The following is a 23,553-nucleotide window of genomic DNA, read 5'->3' on the forward strand; positions in this document are numbered from 1 at the left end:
TTGACTGTGATGGTGAAAGAACATTCATCAGTATTTTGTGACAAATCTTCACAGGAACAAGTCACTGTTGTTATTCCCGTTGGAAATTTACTTTGGCTTGTTGCATTACAAGCAGCTTGAATGCCTGTGTCAATGTTGTCAGAACATGATGTCACAAAGTCAACTCTTGCAGTGGTTCCTCTTTGCAGCGTTGCATCAGCATCTATATCATTGGGACAGTTAGCCGTAGGATTCGTCACATCTTCAAATTATAAAAGCAGACAAGAAAGGTTAGCAAGCAAATGTACTCAGATGTGAAATTACTCTAGATTTAACTATTGGAAGGTGCTAAGAAATGAAATAGCTCAATGTCTCACTCAAAATAATAAACAAGTTGATGGTCACAAAGGCTATTGTATGTCGTCTAAAATGAGTTGCCAATAAATGCAGTTGCTAGTGTCAGCCACTTATCATAAAATCTACCGTACAAGTTTTGTTGTTCAAGCCAGAAGAATTTCTAAAACTGGTTAGCACTTGTCGTCACAACTTTTCATTCAAGGATGTAAAACATCATGGGTATAGGTATAGGTAACAGCTTTATTGTTCATCAATAAACTTAAAACTTAATATAGCTATGGTCAGCCTGAAACGTCATAAAGGACCATCCCGATCGTCTTCTGTGTTTGAAAGGGAGCATAAGAAAAGATTTTTGGTCAAGGTGGTAGAACATCGCATGTGTAGGTAAGATCTGTGCAGATCAGTCACAGAGTTTAGCTTCTTGCAAAATAGCCAAACATGTTCTGGTGCTTGTAAAGATCATTTGTCCTTGAAAATTTTCAGTAACTTCCCATTAAATAAACTAGGCTTTGAATGTTCTTTATTGATAATGGATATACATTTTTGAGGAAAGACTCAATTAAACAGGAAGTATTCATATAACACTTTCTTCAAACTTGCTAGCAATATGTAAGATATTCACTCAAACTAACCTTTGACTGTGATGGTGAAAGAACATTCATCAGTATTTTGTGACAAATCTTCACAGGAACAAGTCACTGTTGTTATTCCCGTTGGAAATTTACTTTGGCTTGTTGCATTACAAGCAGCTTGAATGCCTGTGTCAATGTTGTCAGAACATGATGTCACAAAGTCAACTCTTGCAGTGGTTCCTCTTTGCAGCCTTGCATCAGCATCTATATCATTTGGACAGTTAGCCGTAGGATTCGTCACATCTTCAAATTATAAAAGCAGACAAGAAAGGTTAGCAAGCAAATGTACTCAGATGTGAAATTACTCTAGATTTAACTATTGGAAGGTGCTAAGAAATGAAATAGCTCAATGCCTCACTCAAAATAATAAACAAGTTGATGGTCACAAAGGCTATTGTATGTCGTCTAAAATGAGTTGCCAATAAATGCAGTTGCTAGTGTCAGCCACTTATCATAAAATCTACCGTACAAGTTTTGTTGTTCAAGCCAGAAGAATTTCAAAAACTGGTTAGCACTTGTCGTCACAACTTTTCATTCAAGGATGTAAAACATCATGGGTATAGGTATAGGTAACAGCTTTATTGTTCATCAATAAACTTAAAACTTAATATAGCTATGGTCAGCCTGAAATGTCATAAAGGACCATCCCGAATGTCTTCTGTGTTTGAAAGGGAGCATAAGAAAAGATTTTTGGTCAAGGTGGTAGAACATCGCATGTGTAGGTAAGATCTGTGCAGATCAGTCACAGAGTTTAGCTTCTTGCAAACTAGCCAAACATGTTCTGGTGCTTGTAAAGATCATTTGTCCTTGAAAATTTTCAGTAACTTCCCATTAAATAAACTAGGCTTTGAATGTTCTTTATTGATAATGGATATACATTTTTGAGGAAAGACTCAATTAAACAGGAAGTATTCATATAACACTTTCTTCAAACTTGCTAGCAATATGTAAGATATTCACTCAAACTAACCTTTGACTGTGATGGTGAAAGAACATTCATCAGTATTTTGTGACAAATCTTCACAGGAACAAGTCACTGTTGTTATTCCCGTTGGAAATTTACTTTGGCTTGTTGCATTACAAGCAGCTTGAATGCCTGTGTCAATGTTGTCAGAACATGATGTCACAAAGTCAACTCTTGCAGTGGTTCCTCTTTGCAGCCTTGCATCAGCATCTATATCATTGGGACAGTTAGCCGTAGGATTCGTCACATCTTCAAATTATAAAAGCAGACAAGAAAGGTTAGCAAGCAAATGTACTCAGATGTGAAATTACTCTAGATTTAACTATTGGAAGGTGCTAAGAAATGAAATAGCTCAATGTCTCACTCAAAATAATAAACAAGTTGATGGTCACAAAGGCTATTGTATGTCGTCTAAAATGAGTTGCCAATAAATGCAGTTGCTAGTGTCAGCCACTTATCATAAAATCTACCGTACAAGTTTTGTTGTTCAAGCCAGAAGAATTTCTAAAACTGGTTAGCACTTGTCGTCACAACTTTTTATTCAAGGATGTAAAACATCATGGGTATAGGATAGGTAACAGCTTTATTGTTCATCAATAAACTTAAAACTTAATATAGCTATGGTCAGCCTGAAATGTCATAAAGGACCATCCCGATAGTCTTCTGTGTTTGAAAGGGAGCATAAGAAAAGATTTTTGGTCAAGGTGGTAGAACATCGCATGTGTAGGTAAGATCTGTGCAGATCAGTCACAGAGTTTAGCTTCTTGCAAACTAGCCAAACATGTTCTGGTGCTTGTAAAGATCATTTGTCCTTGAAAATTTTCAGTAACTTCCCATTAAATAAACTAGGCTTTGAATGTTCTTTATTGATAATGGATATACATTTTTGAGGAAAGACTCAATTAAACAGGAAGTATTCATATAACACTTTCTTCAAACTTGCTAGCAATATGTAAGATATTCACTCAAACTAACCTTTGACTGTGATGGTGAAAGAACATTCATCAGTATTTTGTGACAAATCTTCACAGGAACAAGTCACTGTTGTTATTCCCGTTGGAAATTCACTTTGGCTTGTTGCATTACAAGCAGCTTGAATGCCTGTGTCAATGTTGTCAGAACATGATGTCACAAAGTCAACTCTTGCAGTGGTTCCTCTTTGCAGCCTTGCATCAGCATCTATATCATTTGGACAGTTAGCCGTAGGATTCGTCACATCTTCAAATTATAAAAGCAGACAAGAAAGGTTAGCAAGCAAATGTACTCAGATGTGAAATTACTCTAGATTTAACTATTGGAAGGTGCTAAGAAATGAAATAGCTCAATGTCTCACTCAAAATAATAAACAAGTTGATGGTCACAAAGGCTATTGTATGTCGTCTAAAATGAGTTGCCAATAAATGCAGTTGCTAGTGTCAGCCACTTATCATAAAATCTACCGTACAAGTTTTGTTGTTCAAGCCAGAAGAATTTCTAAAACTGGTTAGCACTTGTCGTCACAACTTTTCATTCAAGGATGTAAAACATCATAGGTATAGGTATAGGTAACAGCTTTATTGTTCATCAATAAACTTAAAACTTAATATAGCTATGGTCAGCCTGAAATGTCATAAAGGACCATCCCGATAGTCATCTGTGTTTGAAAGGGAGCATAAGAAAAGATTTTTGGTCAAGGTGGTAGAACATCGCATGTGTAGGTAAGATCTGTGCAGATCAGTCACAGAGTTTAGCTTCTTGCAAACTAGCCAAACATGTTCTGGTGCTTGTAAAGATCATTTGTCCTTGAAAATTTTCAGTAACTTCCCATTAAATAAACTAGGCTTTGAATGTTCTTTATTGATAATGGATATACATTTTTGAGGAAAGACTCAATTAAACAGGAAGTATTCATATAACACTTTCTTCAAACTTGCTAGCAATATGTAAGATATTCACTCAAACTAACCTTTGACTGTGATGGTGAAAGAACATTCATCAGTATTTTGTGACAAATCTTCACAGGAACAAGTCACTGTTGTTATTCCCGTTGGAAATTTACTTTGGCTTGTTGCATTACAAGCAGCTTGAATGCCTGTGTCAATGTTGTCAGAACATGATGTCACAAAGTCAACTCTTGCAGTGGTTCCTCTTTGCAGCGTTGCATCAGCATATATATCATTGGGACAGTTAGCCGTAGGATTCGTCACATCTTCAAATTATAAAAGCAGACAAGAAAGGTTAGCAAGCAAATGTACTCAGATGTGAAATTACTCTAGATTTAACTGTTGGAAGGTGCTAAGAAATGAAATAGCTCAATGTCTCACTCAAAATAATAAACAAGTTGATGGTCACAAAGGCTATTGTATGTCGTCTAAACTGAGTTGCCAATAAATGCAGTTGCTAGTGTCAGCCACTTATCATAAAATCTACCGTACAAGTTTTGTTGTTCAAGCCAGAAGAATTTCTAAAACTCGTTAGCACTTGTCGTCACAACTTTTTATTCAAGGATGTAAAACATCATGGGTATAGGTATAGGTAACAGCTTTATTGTTCATCAATAAACTTAAAACTTAATATAGCTATGGTCAGCCTGAAATGTCATAAAGGACCATCCCGATAGTCTTCTGTGTTTGAAAGGGAGCATAAGAAAAGATTTTTGGTCAAGGTGGTAGAACATCGCATGTGTAGGTAAGATCTGTGCAGATCAGTCACAGAGTTTAGCTTCTTGCAAACTAGCCAAACATTTTCTGGTGCTTGTAAAGATCATTTGTCCTTGAAAATTTTCAGTAACTTCCCATTAAATAAACTAGGCTTTGAATGTTCTTTATTGATAATGGATATACATTTTTGAGGAAAGACTCAATTAAACAGGAAGTATTCATATAACACTTTCTTCAAACTTGCTAGCAATATTTAAGATATTCACTCAAACTAACCTTTGATTGTGATGGTGAAAGAACATTCATCAGTATTTTGTGACAAATCTTCACAGGAACAAGTCACTGTTGTTATTCCCGTTGGAAATTTACTTTGGCTTGTTGCATTACAAGCAGCTTGAATGCCTGTGTCAATGTTGTCAGAACATGATGTCACAAAGTCAACTCTTGCAGTGGTTCCTCTCTGCAGTCTTGCATCAGCATCTATATCATTTGGACAGTTAGCCGTAGGATTCGTCACATCTTCAAATTATAAAAGCAGACAAGAAAGGTTAACAAGCAAATGTACTCAGATGTGAAAGTACTCTAGATTTAACTATTGGAAGGTACTAAGAAATAAAAATAGCTCATTGTCTCACTCAAACTTTTTAACAAATTAATGGTCACAAAAGCTATTGTATGTCGTCTTAAATGGGTTGCCAATAAATGCAGTTGCTAGTGTCAGCCACTTATCATAAAATCTACCGTACAAATTTTGTTGTTCAAGACAGAAGAATGTCTAAAACTGGTTAGCACTTGTCGTCACAGCTTTTCATTCAAGGAAGTAAAACATCATGGGTATAGGTATAGGTAACAGCTTTTTTGTTCATCAATAAAATTAAACATTACTTTAGCTTTGGTCAGCCTGAAATGTCATAAAGGACCATTCCGATAGTTTTCTGTGTTTGAAAGGGAGCATAAGAAGAGATTTTTGGTTAAAGTAGTAGAAAATAACATGTGTAGGTAAGATCTGTGCAGATCAGTCACAGAGTTTAGCTTCTTGCAAACTAGCCAAACATTTTCTGGTGCTTGTGAAGATCATTTGTTCTTGAAAATTTTCAGTAACTTCCCATTAATTAAACTAGGCTTTGAATGTTCTTTATTAATAATGGAAATAAACTTTCAAGGAAAGACTCAATTAAACAGGAAGTATTCATATAACACTTTCTTCAAACTTGTTAGCAATATGTAAGAAATTCACTCAAACTAACCTTTAACTGTGATGGTGAAAGAACATTCATCAGTATTTTGTGACAAATCTTCACAGGAACAAGTCACTGTTGTTATTCCCACTGGAAATTTACGTTGGCTTGTTGCATTACAAGCAGCTTGGATGCCTGTGTCAATGTTGTCAGAACATGATGCCTCAAAGTCAACTCTTGCAGTGGTTCCTCTTTGCAGCCTTGCATCAGTACGTATATCATTTGGACAGCTAGCCGTAGGATTCGTCACATCTTCAAATTATAAAAGCAGACAAGAAAGGTTAACTAGCAAATGTACTCAGATGTGACAGTACTGTTTATTTACCTATTCGAAGGTGCTAAGAAATAAACTTTCTCATTGTCTCACTCGAAACTTTTAACAAATTGATGGTCAAAAGAGCTATTGTATGTCGTCTAAAGTGGGTTGCCAATAAATGCAGTTGCTAGTGTTAGCCACATATCATAGAACCTACTACAAATTATGTTGTTCAAGCCAGAAGAATGTCTAAAACTGGTTAACACTTGTCGTCACAACTTTTCATTCAAGGAAGTAAAACATCATGGGTATAGGTATAGGTAACAGCTTTTTTGTTCATCAATAAAGTTAAACATTAATATAGCTTTGGTCAGCCTGAAATGTCATAAAGGACCATTCCGATAGTTTTCTGTGTTTGAAAGGGAGCATAAGAAGAGATTTTTGGTTAAAGTAGTAGAAAATAACATGTGTAGGTAAGATCTGTGCAGATCAGTCACAGAGTTTAGCTTCTTGCAAACTAGCCAAACATTTTCTGGTGCTTGTAAAGATCATTTGTCCTTGAAAATTTTCAGTAACTTCCCATTAAATAAACTAGGCTTTGAATGTTCTTTATTGATAATGGATATACATTTTTGAGGAAAGACTCAATTAAACAGGAAGTATTCATATAACACTTTCTTCAAACTTGCTAGCAATATGTAAGATATTCACTCAAACTAACCTTTGACTGTGATGGTGAAAGAACATTCATCAGTATTTTGTGACAAATCTTCACAGGAACAAGTCACTGTTGTTATTCCCGTTGGAAATTCACTTTGGCTTGTTGCATTACAAGCAGCTTGAATGCCTGTGTCAATGTTGTCAGAACATGATGTCACAAAGTCAACTCTTGCAGTGGTTCCTCTTTGCAGCGTTGCATCAGCATCTATATCATTTGGACAGTTAGCCGTAGGATTCGTCACATCTTCAAATTATACAAGCAGACAAGAAAGGTTAAGTAGCAAATGTACTCAGATGTGATAGTACTGTAGATTTAACTATTGGAAGGTGCTAAGAAATAAAATTGCTCATTGTCTCACTCAAAATTATCAACAAATTGATGGTCACAAAAGCTATTGTTTGTCGTCAAAAACGGTTTGCCAATAAATGCAGTTGCTAGTGTCAGCCACATATCATAAAATCTACCAGTAATGATGTTTTCAAGCGAGAAGAATATACAATACTGGTTAGCACTTGTCGTCACAACTTTGCATTCAAGGAAGTAAACATCGTGGGTATAGGTATAGGTAACAGCTTTATTGTTCATCAATAAACTTAAAACTTAATATAGCTATGGTCAGCCTGAAATGTCATATAGGACCATTCCGATAGTTTTCTGTGATTGAAAGGGAGCATAAGGAGAGATTTTTGGTTAAAGTAGTAGAACATAACTTGTGTAAGTAAGATCTGTTCAGATCAACCACGGAGTTTAGCTTCTTGACAAACTACCCTTATCTGGTGCTTATTTGATACAAGTATTTGTCCGTAATAGTTTTCCTAAATTCCCATCAAATGAACTAGGGTTTTAATATTCTTTATTGATAATAGAAATAAAGTTTCGAGGAAAGACTCAATCAAACAGAAAGCATTAGATAACGTTTTTTTAAACTTCTTTGCACTATGTAAGAAATTCACTCAAAATTACCTTTAACTGTGATGGTGAAAGAACATTCATCAGTATTTTGTGACAAATCTTCACAGGAACAAGTCACTATTGTTACTCCCATTTGAAATTCACTTCGGCTTGTTGCATCACAAGCAGCTTGGATGCCTGTGTCAATGTTGTCAGAACATGATGTCACAAAGTCAACTCTTGCAGTGGTTCCTCTTTGCAGCGTTGCATCAGCATCAATATCATTTGGACAGTTAACCGTAGGATTCGTCACATCTTCATATTATAAAAGCAGACAAGAAAGGTTAACAAGCAAATGTACTCAGATGTGATAGTACTGTAGATTTAACTTTTGGAAGGTGCTAAGAAATAAAATATCTCATTGTCTCACTCAAAATTATCAACAAATTGATGGTCACAAAAGCTATTGTATGTCGTCTAAAATGAGTTGCCAATAAATGCAGTTGCTAGTGTAAGCCACATATCATAAAATCTACCAGTAATGATGATTTCAAGCGAGAAGAATATACAATACTGGTTAACACTTGTCGTCACAACTTTGCATTCAAGGAAGTAAACATCATGGGTATAGGTATAGGTAACAGCTTTATTGTTCATCAATAAACTTAAAACTTAATATAGCTATGGTCAGCCTGAAATGTCATAAAGGACCATCCCGATAGTCTTCGGTGTTTGAAAGGGAGCTTAAGAATAGATTTTTGGTCAAGGTGGTAGAACATCGCATGTGTAGGTAAGATCTGTGCAGATCAGTCACAGAGTTTAGCTTCTTGTAAACTAGCCAAACATTTTCTGGTGCTTGCGAAGATAATTTGTTCTTGAAAATTTTCAGTAACTTCCCATTAAATAAACTAGGCTTTGAATGTTCTTTATTGATAATGGAAATACACTTTTGAGGAAAGACTCAATTAAACAGAAAGCATTAGATAACGTTTTTTTAAAATTTCTTTGCATTATGTAAGAAATTCACTCAAAATTACCTTTAACTGTGATGGTGAAAGAACATTCATCAGTATTTTGTGACAAATCTTCACAGGAACAAGTCACTGTTGTTACTCCAATTTGAAATTCACTTTGGCTTGTTGCATTACAAGCAGCTTGAATGCCTGTGTCAATGTTGTCAGAACATGATGTCACAAAGTCAACTCTTGCAGTGGTTCCTCTCTGCAGTCTTCCATCAGTATCTATATTATGTGGACAGCTAGCCGTTGGGGGAACCACATCTTCAAGTTATAAACGAAAATAAGAAAGATTAACAAGAAAATGTACTCAGATGTGATTCCACTGTAGATTTAACTATTGGAAGGTGATAAGAAATGACACTGCTCATTGTCCAATGATAAATAGCCAAAAAAACGATGGTCAAAAAAGCTATAGCATGTCGTCTAAAACATGTTGGCATTAAATGCAGTTGCAAGTGTCAGCCACATATCACAAATTTTACTATTCATGATGTTTTGTTTTTGGCCGGAAGAATCTCCAAAACTGGTTTACACCGGTCTTTACAAGTTTTCATTCAAGGAAGTACAACATTATTGGTGTAGATAACAATTGCAGACAAAAGGTCAATCGTTACAATAGCTTTGGTCACTTAAAAGTTTATATACCCTCTATAGTACTGATCACTTTCTTAGTCAGTCTAAATCCATTCAATATAGTTAAACTTTATAGCTGCTCATCAACTCTCACAAGTCTCTCTTTCCTTCCATATTCAAAACTATTGAATTCTTGTAAAATGATACTTCGGGATCATTTCGTGAACTAGAATGTTGCGCAAACATCTTCTTAATAATAAACATCTTCCTTTCCCAATGTACACAATTGGCGAAAAACAAATAAATTGAATAAATTAAGTGTGGTGAACAACTGAAGAATCATAGATAAGATCATTACGTTGCACATCTTATCACTACATTGCAATAAAGTTTGCACTACTGGAGTAAACATTCTGATAGTCTGCGATGATGTCATTGTGCTGTTATCATGACCTCTGACCAATATCAAAGGCCCTATTGCAAAGCCACAAACTTTAATACATAATAAATACACAATTAAGATTCGTTACAGTAACATTAAATCTTAAAAAATTACTGAAGATGTTAGGCACAAGAGATGAACTAAGTACTTGATAAGTGTGCCTGGTAGTACCTTTCTCTTTGGAAGGAAGATAAAATGTTGCTCGCTTCAGGATGGGTACAAAATTGCAAAGATAGTGCACCGATTAACCGATTTACCTAGTTTTCGGCAGATCCATCTTTCACGTTGACAGTTTCGCGAAGAAGACCCCGAGCCACATTTTCTGTAGTGCAAATTTCTACCAAAGCATACCAAGTTATTGGGCAAATTGTTAATGTTAGCCCCACTTGTAACGATTGCAGTAGATGAAGGAGGCCTATTTTCAGTATCTGTGCATCTGTCATTTTCATCTGCTACTGTCGGATTTCCCGCTGAACATTTCAAGCGACCTGCATAATGAAATGTACGTCTTTGTGCATTGTTGCATCCCACAGTTTGACAGGATTTGCGATCTGTGGAAAGGATAGCAAAGGAATTTAATATCGGAATTCATGCAATATGTGAGTAGAGACAATTCCACTGGTATGTGAAACACCATGGAACTTTGAACTCTGATAAGTATAAATTATGGGATGTAAAAACCGTTAACTACTGTTAATCTACTACAAAAAGCCTTCGCAGATAAATATATAGAGTTAGAAGTCCATTTTACTCTATTCATTGCTCAATGGTGCAATTTAGCTGTATGTCCATCTGTCTCTTTGAAATGATTATATGTGTTTAATCCCACAAGGATAAAATAGTCTGGTACTTTTAAAAGTAGGAATTATGTCACCACTCACTGGTGGTATACATTTTTTGTAATTGCTTTTTTTTTATCACGGCAGTTAATTAGCTTTGCTTACAGAACAGTCAAAAGGCAAAGATAGCAATGCCCGCATCTCGAAACTATGTAATACATTATCAGAGACGTGTGTTAATGTATTATTGACCTTTTATCTTTTTGTTATGTAATCGCCCAAGACCAAAAAAAGTGACACTGTATGTTAAGGTGCACCACTTTATTTAATGAGTAAGTGGAAAGATTATTATGTTCACATGTTATCGATCATTCGGCGTAAGTTAGGCCTTATTATCACAGTTATTTACACGTGCACGTTAGTTATGAGCGTTGGAAAATAATTTCATTCATACTGATTATTAAATGTAATTTCAACTGTTTAGTATAAAATGAAGCTTTGATGGCTTTGCCATGACATTCAGCAAATACTTGTTGACTCATTTAAAGTACCTTAGAGGGTAAGAATCTACGAATTTGGGGTTCATTGTAGGTAATTCTTTGCAGCGTATAACATCAAATTTCCACCTGTGCTAAGGGACGTCACCTCGCCAATTCTATACTTCACTAATGAATATTCATAAGCCTCTTTGTATCGGATTTATTGCACAGTGTTTATTATTTGTAACTTGCTTAATTGGTATATTTACTCGATTCGTTGTAAAATTCACGATTTAAGTGTTGAACATGTTGCTATGCAATACATTTTGCATTCAGCTATTATTCACGGTAGTGGCATATCTTAACTGAAGTAGCAGAGAAGCTTAGAAAGGCAACGAAGGTCAGCTACGTAGCCAATTTGTGCCAATCTATTTTTCGATATATCGTACTGGTAAAAGTGACGTAATTACTGTTATCATATCAAGATGTTTTCAATCATTTCTTCTGTAAATACATACCTGAATTCTGACTTGGTCAAATAGTTGTGATAGAAAATATTACTTTCAATGTTCATGTAGTTGAGCTTGATGACGTCATCGCTTTAATTGTAATTGTCTCTAGTCTGTGATCTGATTAAGCGATACGGCAGTTTGAGATGTACACTCTAGGTTAAGAACAACTTGCTGTAAAGTAATTATTCCATTCCTTCGCTGATCCCATAGGCAGATGATGTGCTAATAGTGTGTAATATGCACTATGTGCCGGGTTTATGTACTTTGTTTTCTTCCCTTTCTATTGTTAGTTTTTACGTTGATGTATTCTGGGATATCATCAGTATATACGAATCTTGTCACCATTTCTGAGTCCATAACGACTACAACGTGTACAATCACAAGAGATGGTAGAAGTAAAGCTTTCTCTACCTGTCTGGCTTTGTGGTTTTTAATTATCTGACTCACCTCTTTTCAATGTTGTCATACAACACAAAGGATGATCTTATTCACCTGATTATATTAAGTGACAACCAGAAAGAAATGAGACTTGGTGTGTCTTTGCCACATTTTATTTAAAGAATATCTAATGTAAACTGTGTATGCAGCGTTTTATGATGCAGCATGTTACTTTAAAGGTTTGCTACGCTAATTGCTGTTATGCACGTCTTAAATGGTTATGTATTATTATGCTAATATTTTAACGTAGAGCACAATCAGTGCAGTTCTAAGTTACGGTCGAGTAACCTTACCGAATGTTATATAAATTAGTTTGCAAGGAGTGGCTCGGTCTCTTCTCCCAGTGGCACCAACCTGTACGTCACGCCACGTCGAAACAACCATGTCTGCCTAGCACTAACAAAAACCCACCTTCGTTCCGGCCTTTCTTCACCATGCCAACCAATCTGTATGTGACTCTATCTTAACTCTCTTTTGGATACCACCATGTTCGTGTTTTCTTCTGGAACTATTATTTACCTTATATGGTCCTGTTCTCTTCCGGAACTGTTATTTACTTAAAGCGCCTTCCTGAAGCTTCCAGACACACCCGCCCTGTTACTTGAGCGAACACCGACTTCCCTGGGATGTGACACCCCGACGAAGAGCCCAGCGGTAGCCGAGGTACCTTGCGCGTTAGGTTAACTTTAAGTTTACTGGTATGTAATGAATTTATGCTAAGTTATATGTTAAGTTATATGTTTCTTACCAAGAGACACGGATTAGATTCATTTTAAAGACAATACCTCTCTAATCTACTTTATTGTGTTCGTTCCCCAAACCATAATATCTGGACTTCGTAACATAACTTAAATAAGGTGGATCTAAATACCAATTATGAAGTTTATTAAGGCTTTAGTTCCTGATTTACTGTGATTACAAGTTTTATAGCATTGAATTGCTATCGACCATTTTGACCGCTGAAATCACTAGCGTATTTATACCGAAAAAGGTGTACCCACTTTAAGTGTGAAGTTAAGTATAGCTCTAGTGTTTGAATTACCATAATAAAAATCTTTCAGAGATCAGACCTTCAGTTCTGTTGACCCAAAATGACCAACATGCTGCTGAACTTACCAGAAGCAGCAATGACAAGCAAGGTGAGCAGAAATCCATACTCCTTCCAAATAGTTGGAAAAGCCATGAACTAAAAAAAGAATGAAAGTGATATGGTCATTTATATGTAATATAATAGGACCCAGCACACCAAACTAAACATATCCATTTCAAAGTTACACGATTGATATTTTATCAATGAGGCAAGATCCTCTTTTGTTGACCGTACCATTAATACAAAGATAAATGAAGTTGATAAGTGTTCTTTAATATGTCCAAATTACTTAAAGCGTTGGGTTAATAAGTTTCTTTTATCATGCTGCAAGGATGTCTTTCGTTTCTCACATATTCTTATATTTAATACTCGATGACGTTCAGTTCAGCTGACACCAGAAAAGGGGACTAATAGCAGTTATTTGTAACATATGGCACTGAATGTCATGATTACATCAAGAACATGGGAATATAAAGAGCATGACAAAATGTATGCACTACCATAATTATGACTGATCTTGTCTTGGAGATCCAAGAAAGTCCAGTTCCTGGTACGTTAGATGTCCCTAAATCAATCTTGATTTCCTTGTTGAAAATGTTTCCCTATTAAAATGTCACATTGCATTTGTAATAACACCTCATAAGGCAGACTGTTACTCAGATTGCAGGAACAGAGATACTAACAAACATCCTTTAAAGGTCAAGGGTTATGATTATCTTTGATTTGCTCTGTGGTGTAGTTCTATCCATCAATTCCTGCATATTGCTGAAATATTTCATCAAAGTGCACCAGAACACTAAATTGGTTGTTCCTTCCCCAGTGCACAAAGTTTAGCAAGTTTCATTCAAGCTGTATAAATTAAAACTGGGCTCACTTTTTTAACAATGTGACTTACAAACCCAGCAATTAAAGTGTCCATCAGACTCAGTGCACCATCCTGTACAAATTCCCATACATAGCCTAACAGTAACACTAGCAGTTAATTTATGTAAAATGATTTCTGCCACTTTTGATCTTGACGTTAATACCTACTTCTGCAATATCAATGGAATACCAGCAGCTTAACAAACTAGCCTAACACATAGACCTAGGTTAGTCCTTTCCTAGACTATATATATTATATGGTTGAGCGTACTAGCACCCTATCTTAGTTATGATGGCATACTCCATAGACCTATATAGTCTAGGCTATATCAATCCGCCTGAGTGTTCTCCCGCATGTAAAGCATCAAGAAAACATCTTTTTGGAATTATTATGAATCAAATCTGTTTTTTGGTGGGGGGGGGGGGGGGGAGGTTGGATGTTAGGGTACACACGTGGAAGCTAAGTGTGGTGAAAAATATCGGTCAATCGAGGCAATTTTAAACCACATTAGGCTTCTCTGTTTACTACCGAGTAAAGATGTTTGTATACAAGTGACAAAACGTCAGCCTCTTACACATAGGCGTAGGAGCCTCATTTTATTTGGGGGGCTGTAACGACTTGCCCGAAAAATATAACCACAATTTTTCAACACCTTAATGTGCACATAATATATGCATTCATCGGTTATTACATCACATGCCAATAACATACAAACATTTTCCGTGTTATTATCCTTCCATATTCGTTATATTTATTGGGGAAGTCGTTACAATAATAACGATAATAATAATATCAGTTAACCATTGAAAATCACATTGCAAATTATTCTTCTTTCAGTAGGTGGCCGAAAAATTCTCAGCATATAGCCCGAAGTGCCCGAAAAATTCTTAGCATATTGCCCGAATTTTCACCAACAATTTTGGTGGGGGGGGGGGGCTGCAGTACCCCAGCCCCCGCCTCCCACGCCTATGCAGTCTTACAGTGCCAAAGCTTGTTGCCTCATGATGTGAGAAAATTGATGGTGCCATGAATGGACAACTTGTCAGCTATCCAGTGATGGGTAGGGCTGTGCTGTGAGAATTTCTACAACTACCTACATACAACATTACTGTGACGATTTGTTTGTAAGTAAATGGGGCAATTATATGAAGTATGTTACCTTATGGGCCTATCATAGGTATTGAAAAACATGTTAGGCCTATCGAGTAGCCTAGCCTAGGATAGCCCCTATATCAATTATGTTCATGCCATTCTTGCAAGTTTAGTTCTTCCGACTTCGGACTACCTAGCCAAATTGTCCCATATATAAAATACATATTTTTGTGTGTAATAATGAAATGTTTCGAAAGCTCTTTTCGTTCCCAAGATATACACATTTGATTTTTTTTAATAAATCTTGGGAAGATTAAATATGTGCAAACTATGCCGTTGCTCTCATCACTATTTTTTTTTTTTTTTTTAAGCCCCTAAGTACAATACCACATATATCATTGAACAATGTTCTTTTCAATAAAGTTCAAAAATAAAATAATTCCAGATGTCGCCTAAGGCCACATACCTGTGTTCAGTGTCCTTGAAACGAAGGTTTTAAAACCAACGGAATAATGTAACAGTAATTTAGGCAGTCACTCCCATTACATCATCATAAATACATCTAGAAATGCGAAAAAAAAGGCTGTAAACTAGCAATCTTTGATGGATTTTGATGGGAGTTGCAGCTATTTCCATGATTCCTAATGTCTATTATAATGATTAAAACAAAACACTTCCTAGGAAATTGTGCTGAGATGCACATTTCAGGTCGTTGTCAAAGAAAAATAAACCCCTTACATTTACGTCCTGCTTTCTTTCTCTAAACAATAGACGCAAAGTTCGAAGTTTTCATATGGCTTTTCTGTGGCCAACTCTCCGCCAGTTCTAAGCAATACTACAATACTGCAGCAGCCTAGCCTATATTCGTTTCACCATGCATGGTATATAGAAAAATCCCTATGCGGTAGCATTCGTTTATGTACTTCCGTGGGTATTGTTTTCAAGCTAAACTTTGTGCCAAAAATATTAGTACAGGCATGCGTAATACGATGTTTTGCCGAAGACACGCTACTTTATGATAACTGACTTCAAGTGGCGTATCAAGAAAAGTTCCAAAAAGCAGAAGGAGAACATCTTTTTTGACCTGTTATCAATCAGGATCTGTTGTCTGTGGTTCGCATGTTGAAGAACATGAATGGAAGAACCTGTGGTGACAAAAATTGGGTCAAATGAGGCAATATGAGACCCATTTAGGCCTCCCAGGAGCAGCATACGAAAATTGTTTACTACTGATGAAGAGGTGACGAAAACTTCAGGCTCTGATAGTAACAAATTTTCGCGTTAATGATACAGAAAATTGGCCAACTTGTCAGCTATCCAATGATGGGTAGCGTTTAGCTAGTGAAAACTTTTATCTAGGACATGGAGACCACAGTATTTTTGTTATTTAGTGTGTAAGTCAATGGGGCTTTTAATGGGCGTATGCTTCCCTCGTTCGTCATGGGGGGGGGGGGGGGGGAATGACGCGAGCCGTATGCGGCTGTGAATGTGTCTCTGGGCTAATTTTTATGGGACGCGAAAAGGTTACAATTAAATACGTGAATATCACTACAATTTAATAAACACATCTTGCATAGAAGTAGGGTCATTTTAAACTATAGAAATAGTAGTCACAATTCGGTCGATCCCTTAATAAAATTAACAACATGAACACGTGGATAATACGATGCAAATTAAATTCAAGGCGCTATATCAAAATGCAATATGAAAGCGATGTAGTATTGCGAGTTGCAACATCTTTTTTAGTAACCGCTATCATTGGAGCAACGTTTTGAAGTAACAACCGATTATTAATTGCGTGAATACTGAATGGTGGCAATACATGGATGTAACAGCAGTCATTACCAACAACCGAAGTACAACAAATGAAGGTCCTATAGGGTAAAATTTAATTAGCTAATTCTTCAACTTGAGGGGTAATCCTCAGTTAAAAGGAAAACCATATAAACAATTATTCGTATAGAGGAATTCACCTATCATCACAGCTAGTCTTAACTGCAAGGATATATCCTATAGAAATACTATCATGATGATGGTGGTGATGATGATGATGATGATGATGATGATGATGATGATGATGATGATGATGATGATGATGATGATGATGATGATGATGATGATGATGATGATGATGATGATGATGATGATGATGATGATGATGATGATGATCATCATATTCATGATCATGGTCATGATCATCGTCATCATGAGGGATGGATGGATGGATGGATGGATGGATGGATGGATGGATGGATGGATGGAGAGTACAAATTAATCTAAATAAATATATGCTTGTAATCTTAACCCGTTTACTAATGACTCGACCGATCTTTTCACGACTGATATCACCCCCCACCCGCAAAGAAGTATTTACCTAGGAATCACCTAGACAATAAACTGAATTTTAAGAAACAAATGTATTATTAAAGGTAAAGCTTGGACGATCCTTAGCCCACTTAAAAGCCTAGTAAGTAATTAAAAGTGTCCACTTGAAAATTAAACCTATCATTACCCATGGCAGTATATGCCTCCTAAGTTCTAATAAATCTCAATTTTCCCAATTAAACATTATTAATAATAAATCCCTCACAACCTGCCTTAGCATCATAGCTATATCGCCACTAGTAGTGTGCTGCTTGTCTTCCTCTTCATTCGTTCTACAATTTGCTATTGTCTGTATTACCTAATAGTTCTAATTAAACTGCAGGAGCCGTGTCTTGCACGGTTCTCACAGAAATTTCGTCCTGACGACCATGCATGATTTACAAACACTAGGTCTCGACGGTTAGGTGGAGTCGGTTATGGTAGCGTGTGGCCGTTTCAGTTAGAAGTTATCCTCTTCATCTCAGAACATAATTTTCATACCTTTCTCGATCAATCAAACAAATCAACCCATGCTGCAATGGTTGATGGTTAAATTGTTGATTAATATGCAGGTTATATGTATATATTAGATCCTCCTGCAAGCAGGAACTCGCGAAGAAGCCTCATTGGCTTATCAAAGCCGCAAGCTGACCGAAGTCAGTCTCTTACATTCATATTTAACGTCCATGATTATGAATTGTTTATTGTCACCAATTCTGTAACTGGACGACATACATTAATCTGGGAGTGACTCGAACCGGGGACCTTATGATTGATGCAGGTGATTATAACTAATTTAATGTGAATAAGTTTCAAAGTTCTCACAACCCCCCCCCCCCCCAGCACACCTTCCCAATATTATTATCCATTATAACATACTAAACGGAATGTTACATCACTTGAGAAATGAAACGGTTCCTGTGTAGCATATATAAATTGCTTTAATGTTAAAAGTGACAACATGCATGTGTAACACCTATAAAACATTTTTATGCAGATATGGAAAAGTGAAAACAATGTTACTTTTAAAAAGAAGCAAGTCCAATCTTCATATTAGTTAAGCAAACAGTGATATATGCGGTGAACAGTTCATTCAACTACCAATCAACATCTTCCACCGCTCTTGATGTTTTCAAGGTCAATAAACGTAAGTAGTGTTAATAAACACATATTTTACTCGATATTGTCCTCGCGAGACTTGCTAAAGTTTGCGTAAAAAACCAAGATATTTCAACAGGAATAGGATTTTCCTAGCATTGGGGAGGGGGGGGGGGTTGGAGGGAGGGGTAGGAGAGTATTTCATCACGGTTGTCTATGTCATATCTATGTCAAATACGACAACGATGCATGCTCAGTTGCTTCTCCTTTAAATTTTATTACGAAGAATTGAAATAAATAGCTTTCTCATAAATAAAGATCATACAAAAAATAGCTTATTTTTTCTCATCCTTTCAATTGTCATTGTCTCTCTTTTCTAGCTTATATCTATACAAATTACAGTTAAAATGAAACTATCATGCAGTGTACTTCATACGCTCGACACGCTCGATTACTTTCGTAGCATCATATTTGCTCGCAGCCCATGCATACAATCACTTCGAAATCAAAACACAGAAATCTCGATTAAATATGCACACAAATATTATTATCTCACTGTCACGTATTGTTTGATATATACAATGATACTAACCTCTTTGTTAAGAATTCTCTTTTGTCAAGTGAATGAAATAGAACAACAACACAGGGCGCCAAGACAAAGGATTCACTCCTGGGGCTGGATTTCACCCTGTCGTATCCATGGTCTTCTTTATCTCTAAATTTTCCTGGAGATGTTAACAGATTTCTTAAACAAAGTAAACAAGGAAATAAATATTCCTACGTGTCAGCCAAGGATGTAGGTCTCAACAGGAAACAATGATGTTTTTGTAATTGTGTTTGCATTGGGAAAAAAACAAAAATTTCTTAACTGAGGTAAAGTTTGGTTTACCTACGTTGTCATGTTTTTCTATTTCCTCGGGGAAGTTACACAACTTAGCTATTTGACGATACTATAGGAAAGATTAAATGCGGCTGTAGGGAACAGTTTCACCCTGCATCATAAAGCGATTATGGGTTTAATGCAGTAAAATGGGGTCTAAAATATAAAGATGTGATAGAAAGATGGACAGACTTATATTGCAGACAACGAGCTTGTTTTAATGACGTTGCCTTTATTGATTAGTTCTGCTCTGTAGTGATTTGAAGTGGGTCAATTGTATACCTGGTGTTAATAATTCATATATATGTTTATATTGACCCTTGCTGATAAAGTCAAAGTGGTAAGCACATAGTCCTGCAGTAAAGCATATCTGTTGAAGCCAACTTGCAAACACTGATGCTTTGCTTTGCTTATTATGTATTCACTAACCTATAACATGCAATAGTGCCATTACATGACCGTTTTTCATGTCATTATACACCATTACTACATTATCATCGCAGAAACGCTATGAAAATGGCCTCCATTTCTAAATTTGTGGCAACTACCCGAAAATGATGAAACATAAAATAAACTTAGAAGTTCAGCCCGATTCGGGTATGCAAATTAGGCTAGGTTTGGCATGTAGTTCAACCAATACTTTGTGTTAGGAATATGCTATAAATGGTGATGTTTGTTTTGATCAAGAACATCAACAGGATTTTAACAAGTCTTGCTTTAACGAATACTAGGCATACGTTCCACAAGCCGCTGGATGCTGTCTAAACTCAGGCACAGGTATGCATACACCTAGGAATATGAATTTATGAAAACGGAGTTTTAGCTCGGGTGTTTAGCTCGCTAAATAAGGATGCTTAGCTTGTATTACAACATGAAACTCGGAATTATTTCCGATTAACGTACACAGTATTGTTTGGCACTCGACTCAAACAGTCCGTCTATGGCAAGCCTGATGTGCAATAATTCGAAAAACTCAGTTTGTCGTCGTTTTCGTTCGGAAGACTCGGTTCTTCGACTGATACACTGTGTTTTTCTCGCAAAACAGATTTTTCGGGCAACTGTATTTGCGACTAATGTGCAATAATTGTCGAGCTAGAAACAAGGTTTTTCGATAAACTCAGTTTTATATAGAAGAAATATGTAGCTAGTTGGATTTTAAAAGAAAATGCAATAAAAACGAATGTCGTGGGTTATATGTTATATTATCACTGTGCATAACTACAACATATATATAATAACTTTGAGCGTATTCGCTGACAATCTCAAAGTTATTATATTTACAAAACAAAATCAAGTGTTCGTCACTGTATAATTCACAACCTCTGTGCTTTCTTATAACGCAGTTGTAGATATAAAACTGATAATCAACAGAGGGCATATATTCACAAGTACACAGATGAAATGAACTTTCCGGCGTTAACATGTTTTGGCAAACTGTAGCCATATATTTAAGAAAAAATATATATTTTCTAAAAATACGTTAGAATAAAGAAAATCAGAGCAGTATGTAAGCTTGAAATGGTTTATTTCAATAGTCTATGTCAGATGCTTGATACAGTAATTTTGAGTAGCTATATTTTAGGGGACCATAAAATAGAAGTATTCGTTTATCGGTCACATTGTAATTGAAAACGTCGGGAATTTAGTGCTGAATAGACGTTTCACTACAATCTATATGGTACATTGATATTTCATCTTTTCAGTATGAAAATAACCAAAGGGATATTATAGTAGTTGAGTCCACCCATATGCAGAAAGTCACAAGATACGATTCCCCAAGGATCTTATTTGATATGAAATAGGCGATATTTCATGTGTAGAAGTACCACATTGAGTACAGGAAGCCTATTGTTTTTGGTGGAGGTCAAAGGTCATTTGGGGTCACCAGGGTTCAAATTGTGTAAACCTTGTAAACACGATATCTCAAGAAGAGATGGGCAAGCCAACTTCAACCTACAGCACTATTCCACTGAGACTGCCTTGCTCAAGATTCATTCAGAAATCATGCAGTCTATTGATAAACAAAATGTTGTGCTTATGGTACTTCTAGACCTCAGTTCCGCCTTTGATACGGTAGATCATTCTGTTTTGGTGAACACTTTGGAACATGACTTTGGTATTAAGAACAATGCTTTCAACTGGTTCATCAATAACTTGGGACCAGGTCACAATTTGTCTCGCTAGATGGTGTATATTGCGAGGAAATCCCTGTCGAGAATAGAGTTCCACAAGGCTCGTGTCTAGGGCCGCTGTGTTTCACGCTGTACACTGCATCTCTATTTAATGTCATTTCTACACATCTGGACACAGGTTTTGCTTATGCTGATGATACTCAGTTGATTCACAGCTTCAAACCGCAGCATAACACCACAGAAATCGATGCTTTCAATCTTATGAAAAATTGTATCTCTGATATAAGGGATTGGATGGCTACTCATAAATTGAAGCAGAACGACAGTAAAACTGAATTCATTATTCTCGGCACTCCAGTCCAGCTCACAAAGGTAGTCAATAAATCTATCAGGGTTGGTGGTGCTCCATTGCCTCTTGTGTTCAAGTCCGCAACCTCGGGTTATTTTCGACAAACACATGAAAATGGATAAACATATCAGTAAAGTTTGCAAGACTGGTTTCTATTATATTTTTAATTTAAAAAGATTCGGAAACATATGTCTTCTAGAACTATGAGCACATTGGTTCATTCATTCATTCACGGCTATTTGGATTAGTGCAATACTTTGCTCCATGGTATTCCAGGGTATCTGATTTAGAGACTGCAACGTCTGCAGAACAGAGCAGCCAGGCTTGTTGTAGACTGCTATGACTTCAACACACCATCGTTGAGTATCCTCCATTCTTTGCACTGGTTGCCTGTTGAATTCAGAATTAAGTTCTAAGTACTGCTCCTGGTGTATAAGTGCATTCATGGAATGGCACCCGCCTATTTGTCGGACGATCTCTCGTTATACCTTGCGTTCTAGCAATACACTCTCTCACTGTTTCCAGAACTAAACTGAAAACCTATGGCGACCGTGCCTTTCCATCAGCCGGGTCCAAGCTCTGGAATGGTCTGCCCATATCTGCGCGGAGTTCTTCCACTCTCAGTAAGTTCAAAACTTGCTTGAAGACTCATTTTTTCAAGTTGGCTTTCTATTAGGGTTGTACAGCGCTATTGAGTATATACTTAGTGTATAGAAGTACCACATTCAGTACAAGAAGTGTATTTGTTTTTTGTGCAGGACAAAGGTCATTTGAGGTCACCAGGGTCAAATTGTGAAAACCTTGTAAACACAATATCTCAAGTTGGGAAGCATGGGCAGACTTCATATTTAGTGTGTAGAAGTACCATATTGAGTACAAAGAGTCTCTTGTTTGTGGTGGAGGGCAAAAGTCATTTGGGGTCACCAGGGGTAAAATTGTTAAAACCCTTGTTATTAGGCTACGATATCTCAATACTGGAAGCTTGGGCCCACCTCTAATAGCCTATTGTTTTTGGTCAAAGATCATTTGTAGTCATCAGAGGTCAAATCGTGAAACCCTTATAAACATGGACACTTTCACTATACATTGTGGTAGCTTCATGAAGAAAACTGCTCATGTTACATCACCGAAACCACAATGCATTTTGCATTTTGGTTCATATTGTTTCAGCTATTCATTGCAACGTGATCGTATGAGAGTGTTATCTTCCACACTTAAATGTTGCAGTGAGCTTTGATTCCTACGCATAGTTAGTACACTGACGTCCGTCATAATGTTCTCACTGAAGTGCCACGGTAAGTTGCACTCCACATTTACTTTTCATTCAAACGTCTTGCCACTGCTGAAGTTTTTTCTTCTAAAAATAGGTAGCAACTCATACATAGCAGTGCCTAACGAAGAGTTAAAGCCTGGTTATGTTAACAGCCTTAAAACGCCTTAATCAGTCTCTATTCTGTGACATTTTGATACACATGTTGATGCAAATATATACATTGTCTACAAGAGATATACATGAATCGCTATACATCTCTGGTAAAAGTGATCGACTTTCGGTCACTCAAAGTGATGCAATGTCGTCGTAGGCTAAATCATTTTAAAGATTTGTTGTTGTAATGAAACAGGAACGTTAATAAGGATAGCAGGAAGTAAACAAAGCAAAACAATTTATAGCAGCCTTTTTGAAAGCGATATATACCGTGCGTTACCATAGGGGCTATTGCAACACCCTACCCCTACCCCCCTACCCCCCACCTCCACCCCCAC

At 36.5% G+C, this 23,553-nt stretch overlaps 1 protein-coding gene across 2 annotated transcripts; it reads right to left on the minus strand.

The window, feature by feature from the left end:
* Positions 1–2,887: 2,887 nt before the first annotated feature.
* Positions 2,888–20,342, minus strand: LOC139966832 (hyalin-like). 2 transcript variants are annotated; one of them, XM_071970230.1, is made up of 9 exons: positions 19,021–20,342; positions 13,036–13,105; positions 9,969–10,262; positions 8,715–8,957; positions 7,750–7,992; positions 6,787–7,029; positions 5,819–6,061; positions 4,848–5,090; positions 3,669–4,120 (listed from the first exon to the last, which is right to left on the minus strand). In XM_071970230.1, exons 2-9 carry the CDS (start codon positions 13,100–13,102, stop codon positions 3,873–3,875), a joined length of 1,824 nt encoding a protein of 607 aa, XP_071826331.1. In that variant the 5' UTR covers positions 13,103–13,105; positions 19,021–20,342; the 3' UTR covers positions 3,669–3,872. The 2 variants fall into 2 exon arrangements, with proteins under 2 accessions (XP_071826332.1, XP_071826331.1); XM_071970231.1 differs by lacking the exons at positions 3,669–4,120; positions 4,848–5,090 and adding an exon at positions 2,888–3,150.
* Positions 20,343–23,553: the final 3,211 nt, after the last annotated feature.

Source organism: Apostichopus japonicus, chromosome 4 (assembly GCF_037975245.1).
Source record: "Apostichopus japonicus isolate 1M-3 chromosome 4, ASM3797524v1, whole genome shotgun sequence".
Taxonomy (NCBI): domain Eukaryota; kingdom Metazoa; phylum Echinodermata; class Holothuroidea; order Aspidochirotida; family Stichopodidae; genus Apostichopus; species Apostichopus japonicus.

Excerpts from the sequence above, each read along its gene's own strand:
- LOC139966832 (XM_071970230.1), bottom strand. The coding sequence starts at position 13,102 with ATGGCTTTTCCAACTATTTGGAAGGAGTATGGATTTCTGCTCACCTTG. Across the intron at positions 8,958-9,968 it reads ATGGATCTGCCGAAAACTAG|ATGTGGTTCCCCCAACGGCT; the intron begins GTAAATCGGTTA and ends TATAACTTGAAG. Across the intron at positions 6,062-6,786 it reads TTTCACCATCACAGTCAAAG|ATGTGACGAATCCTACGGCT; the intron begins GTTAGTTTGAGT and ends TATAATTTGAAG.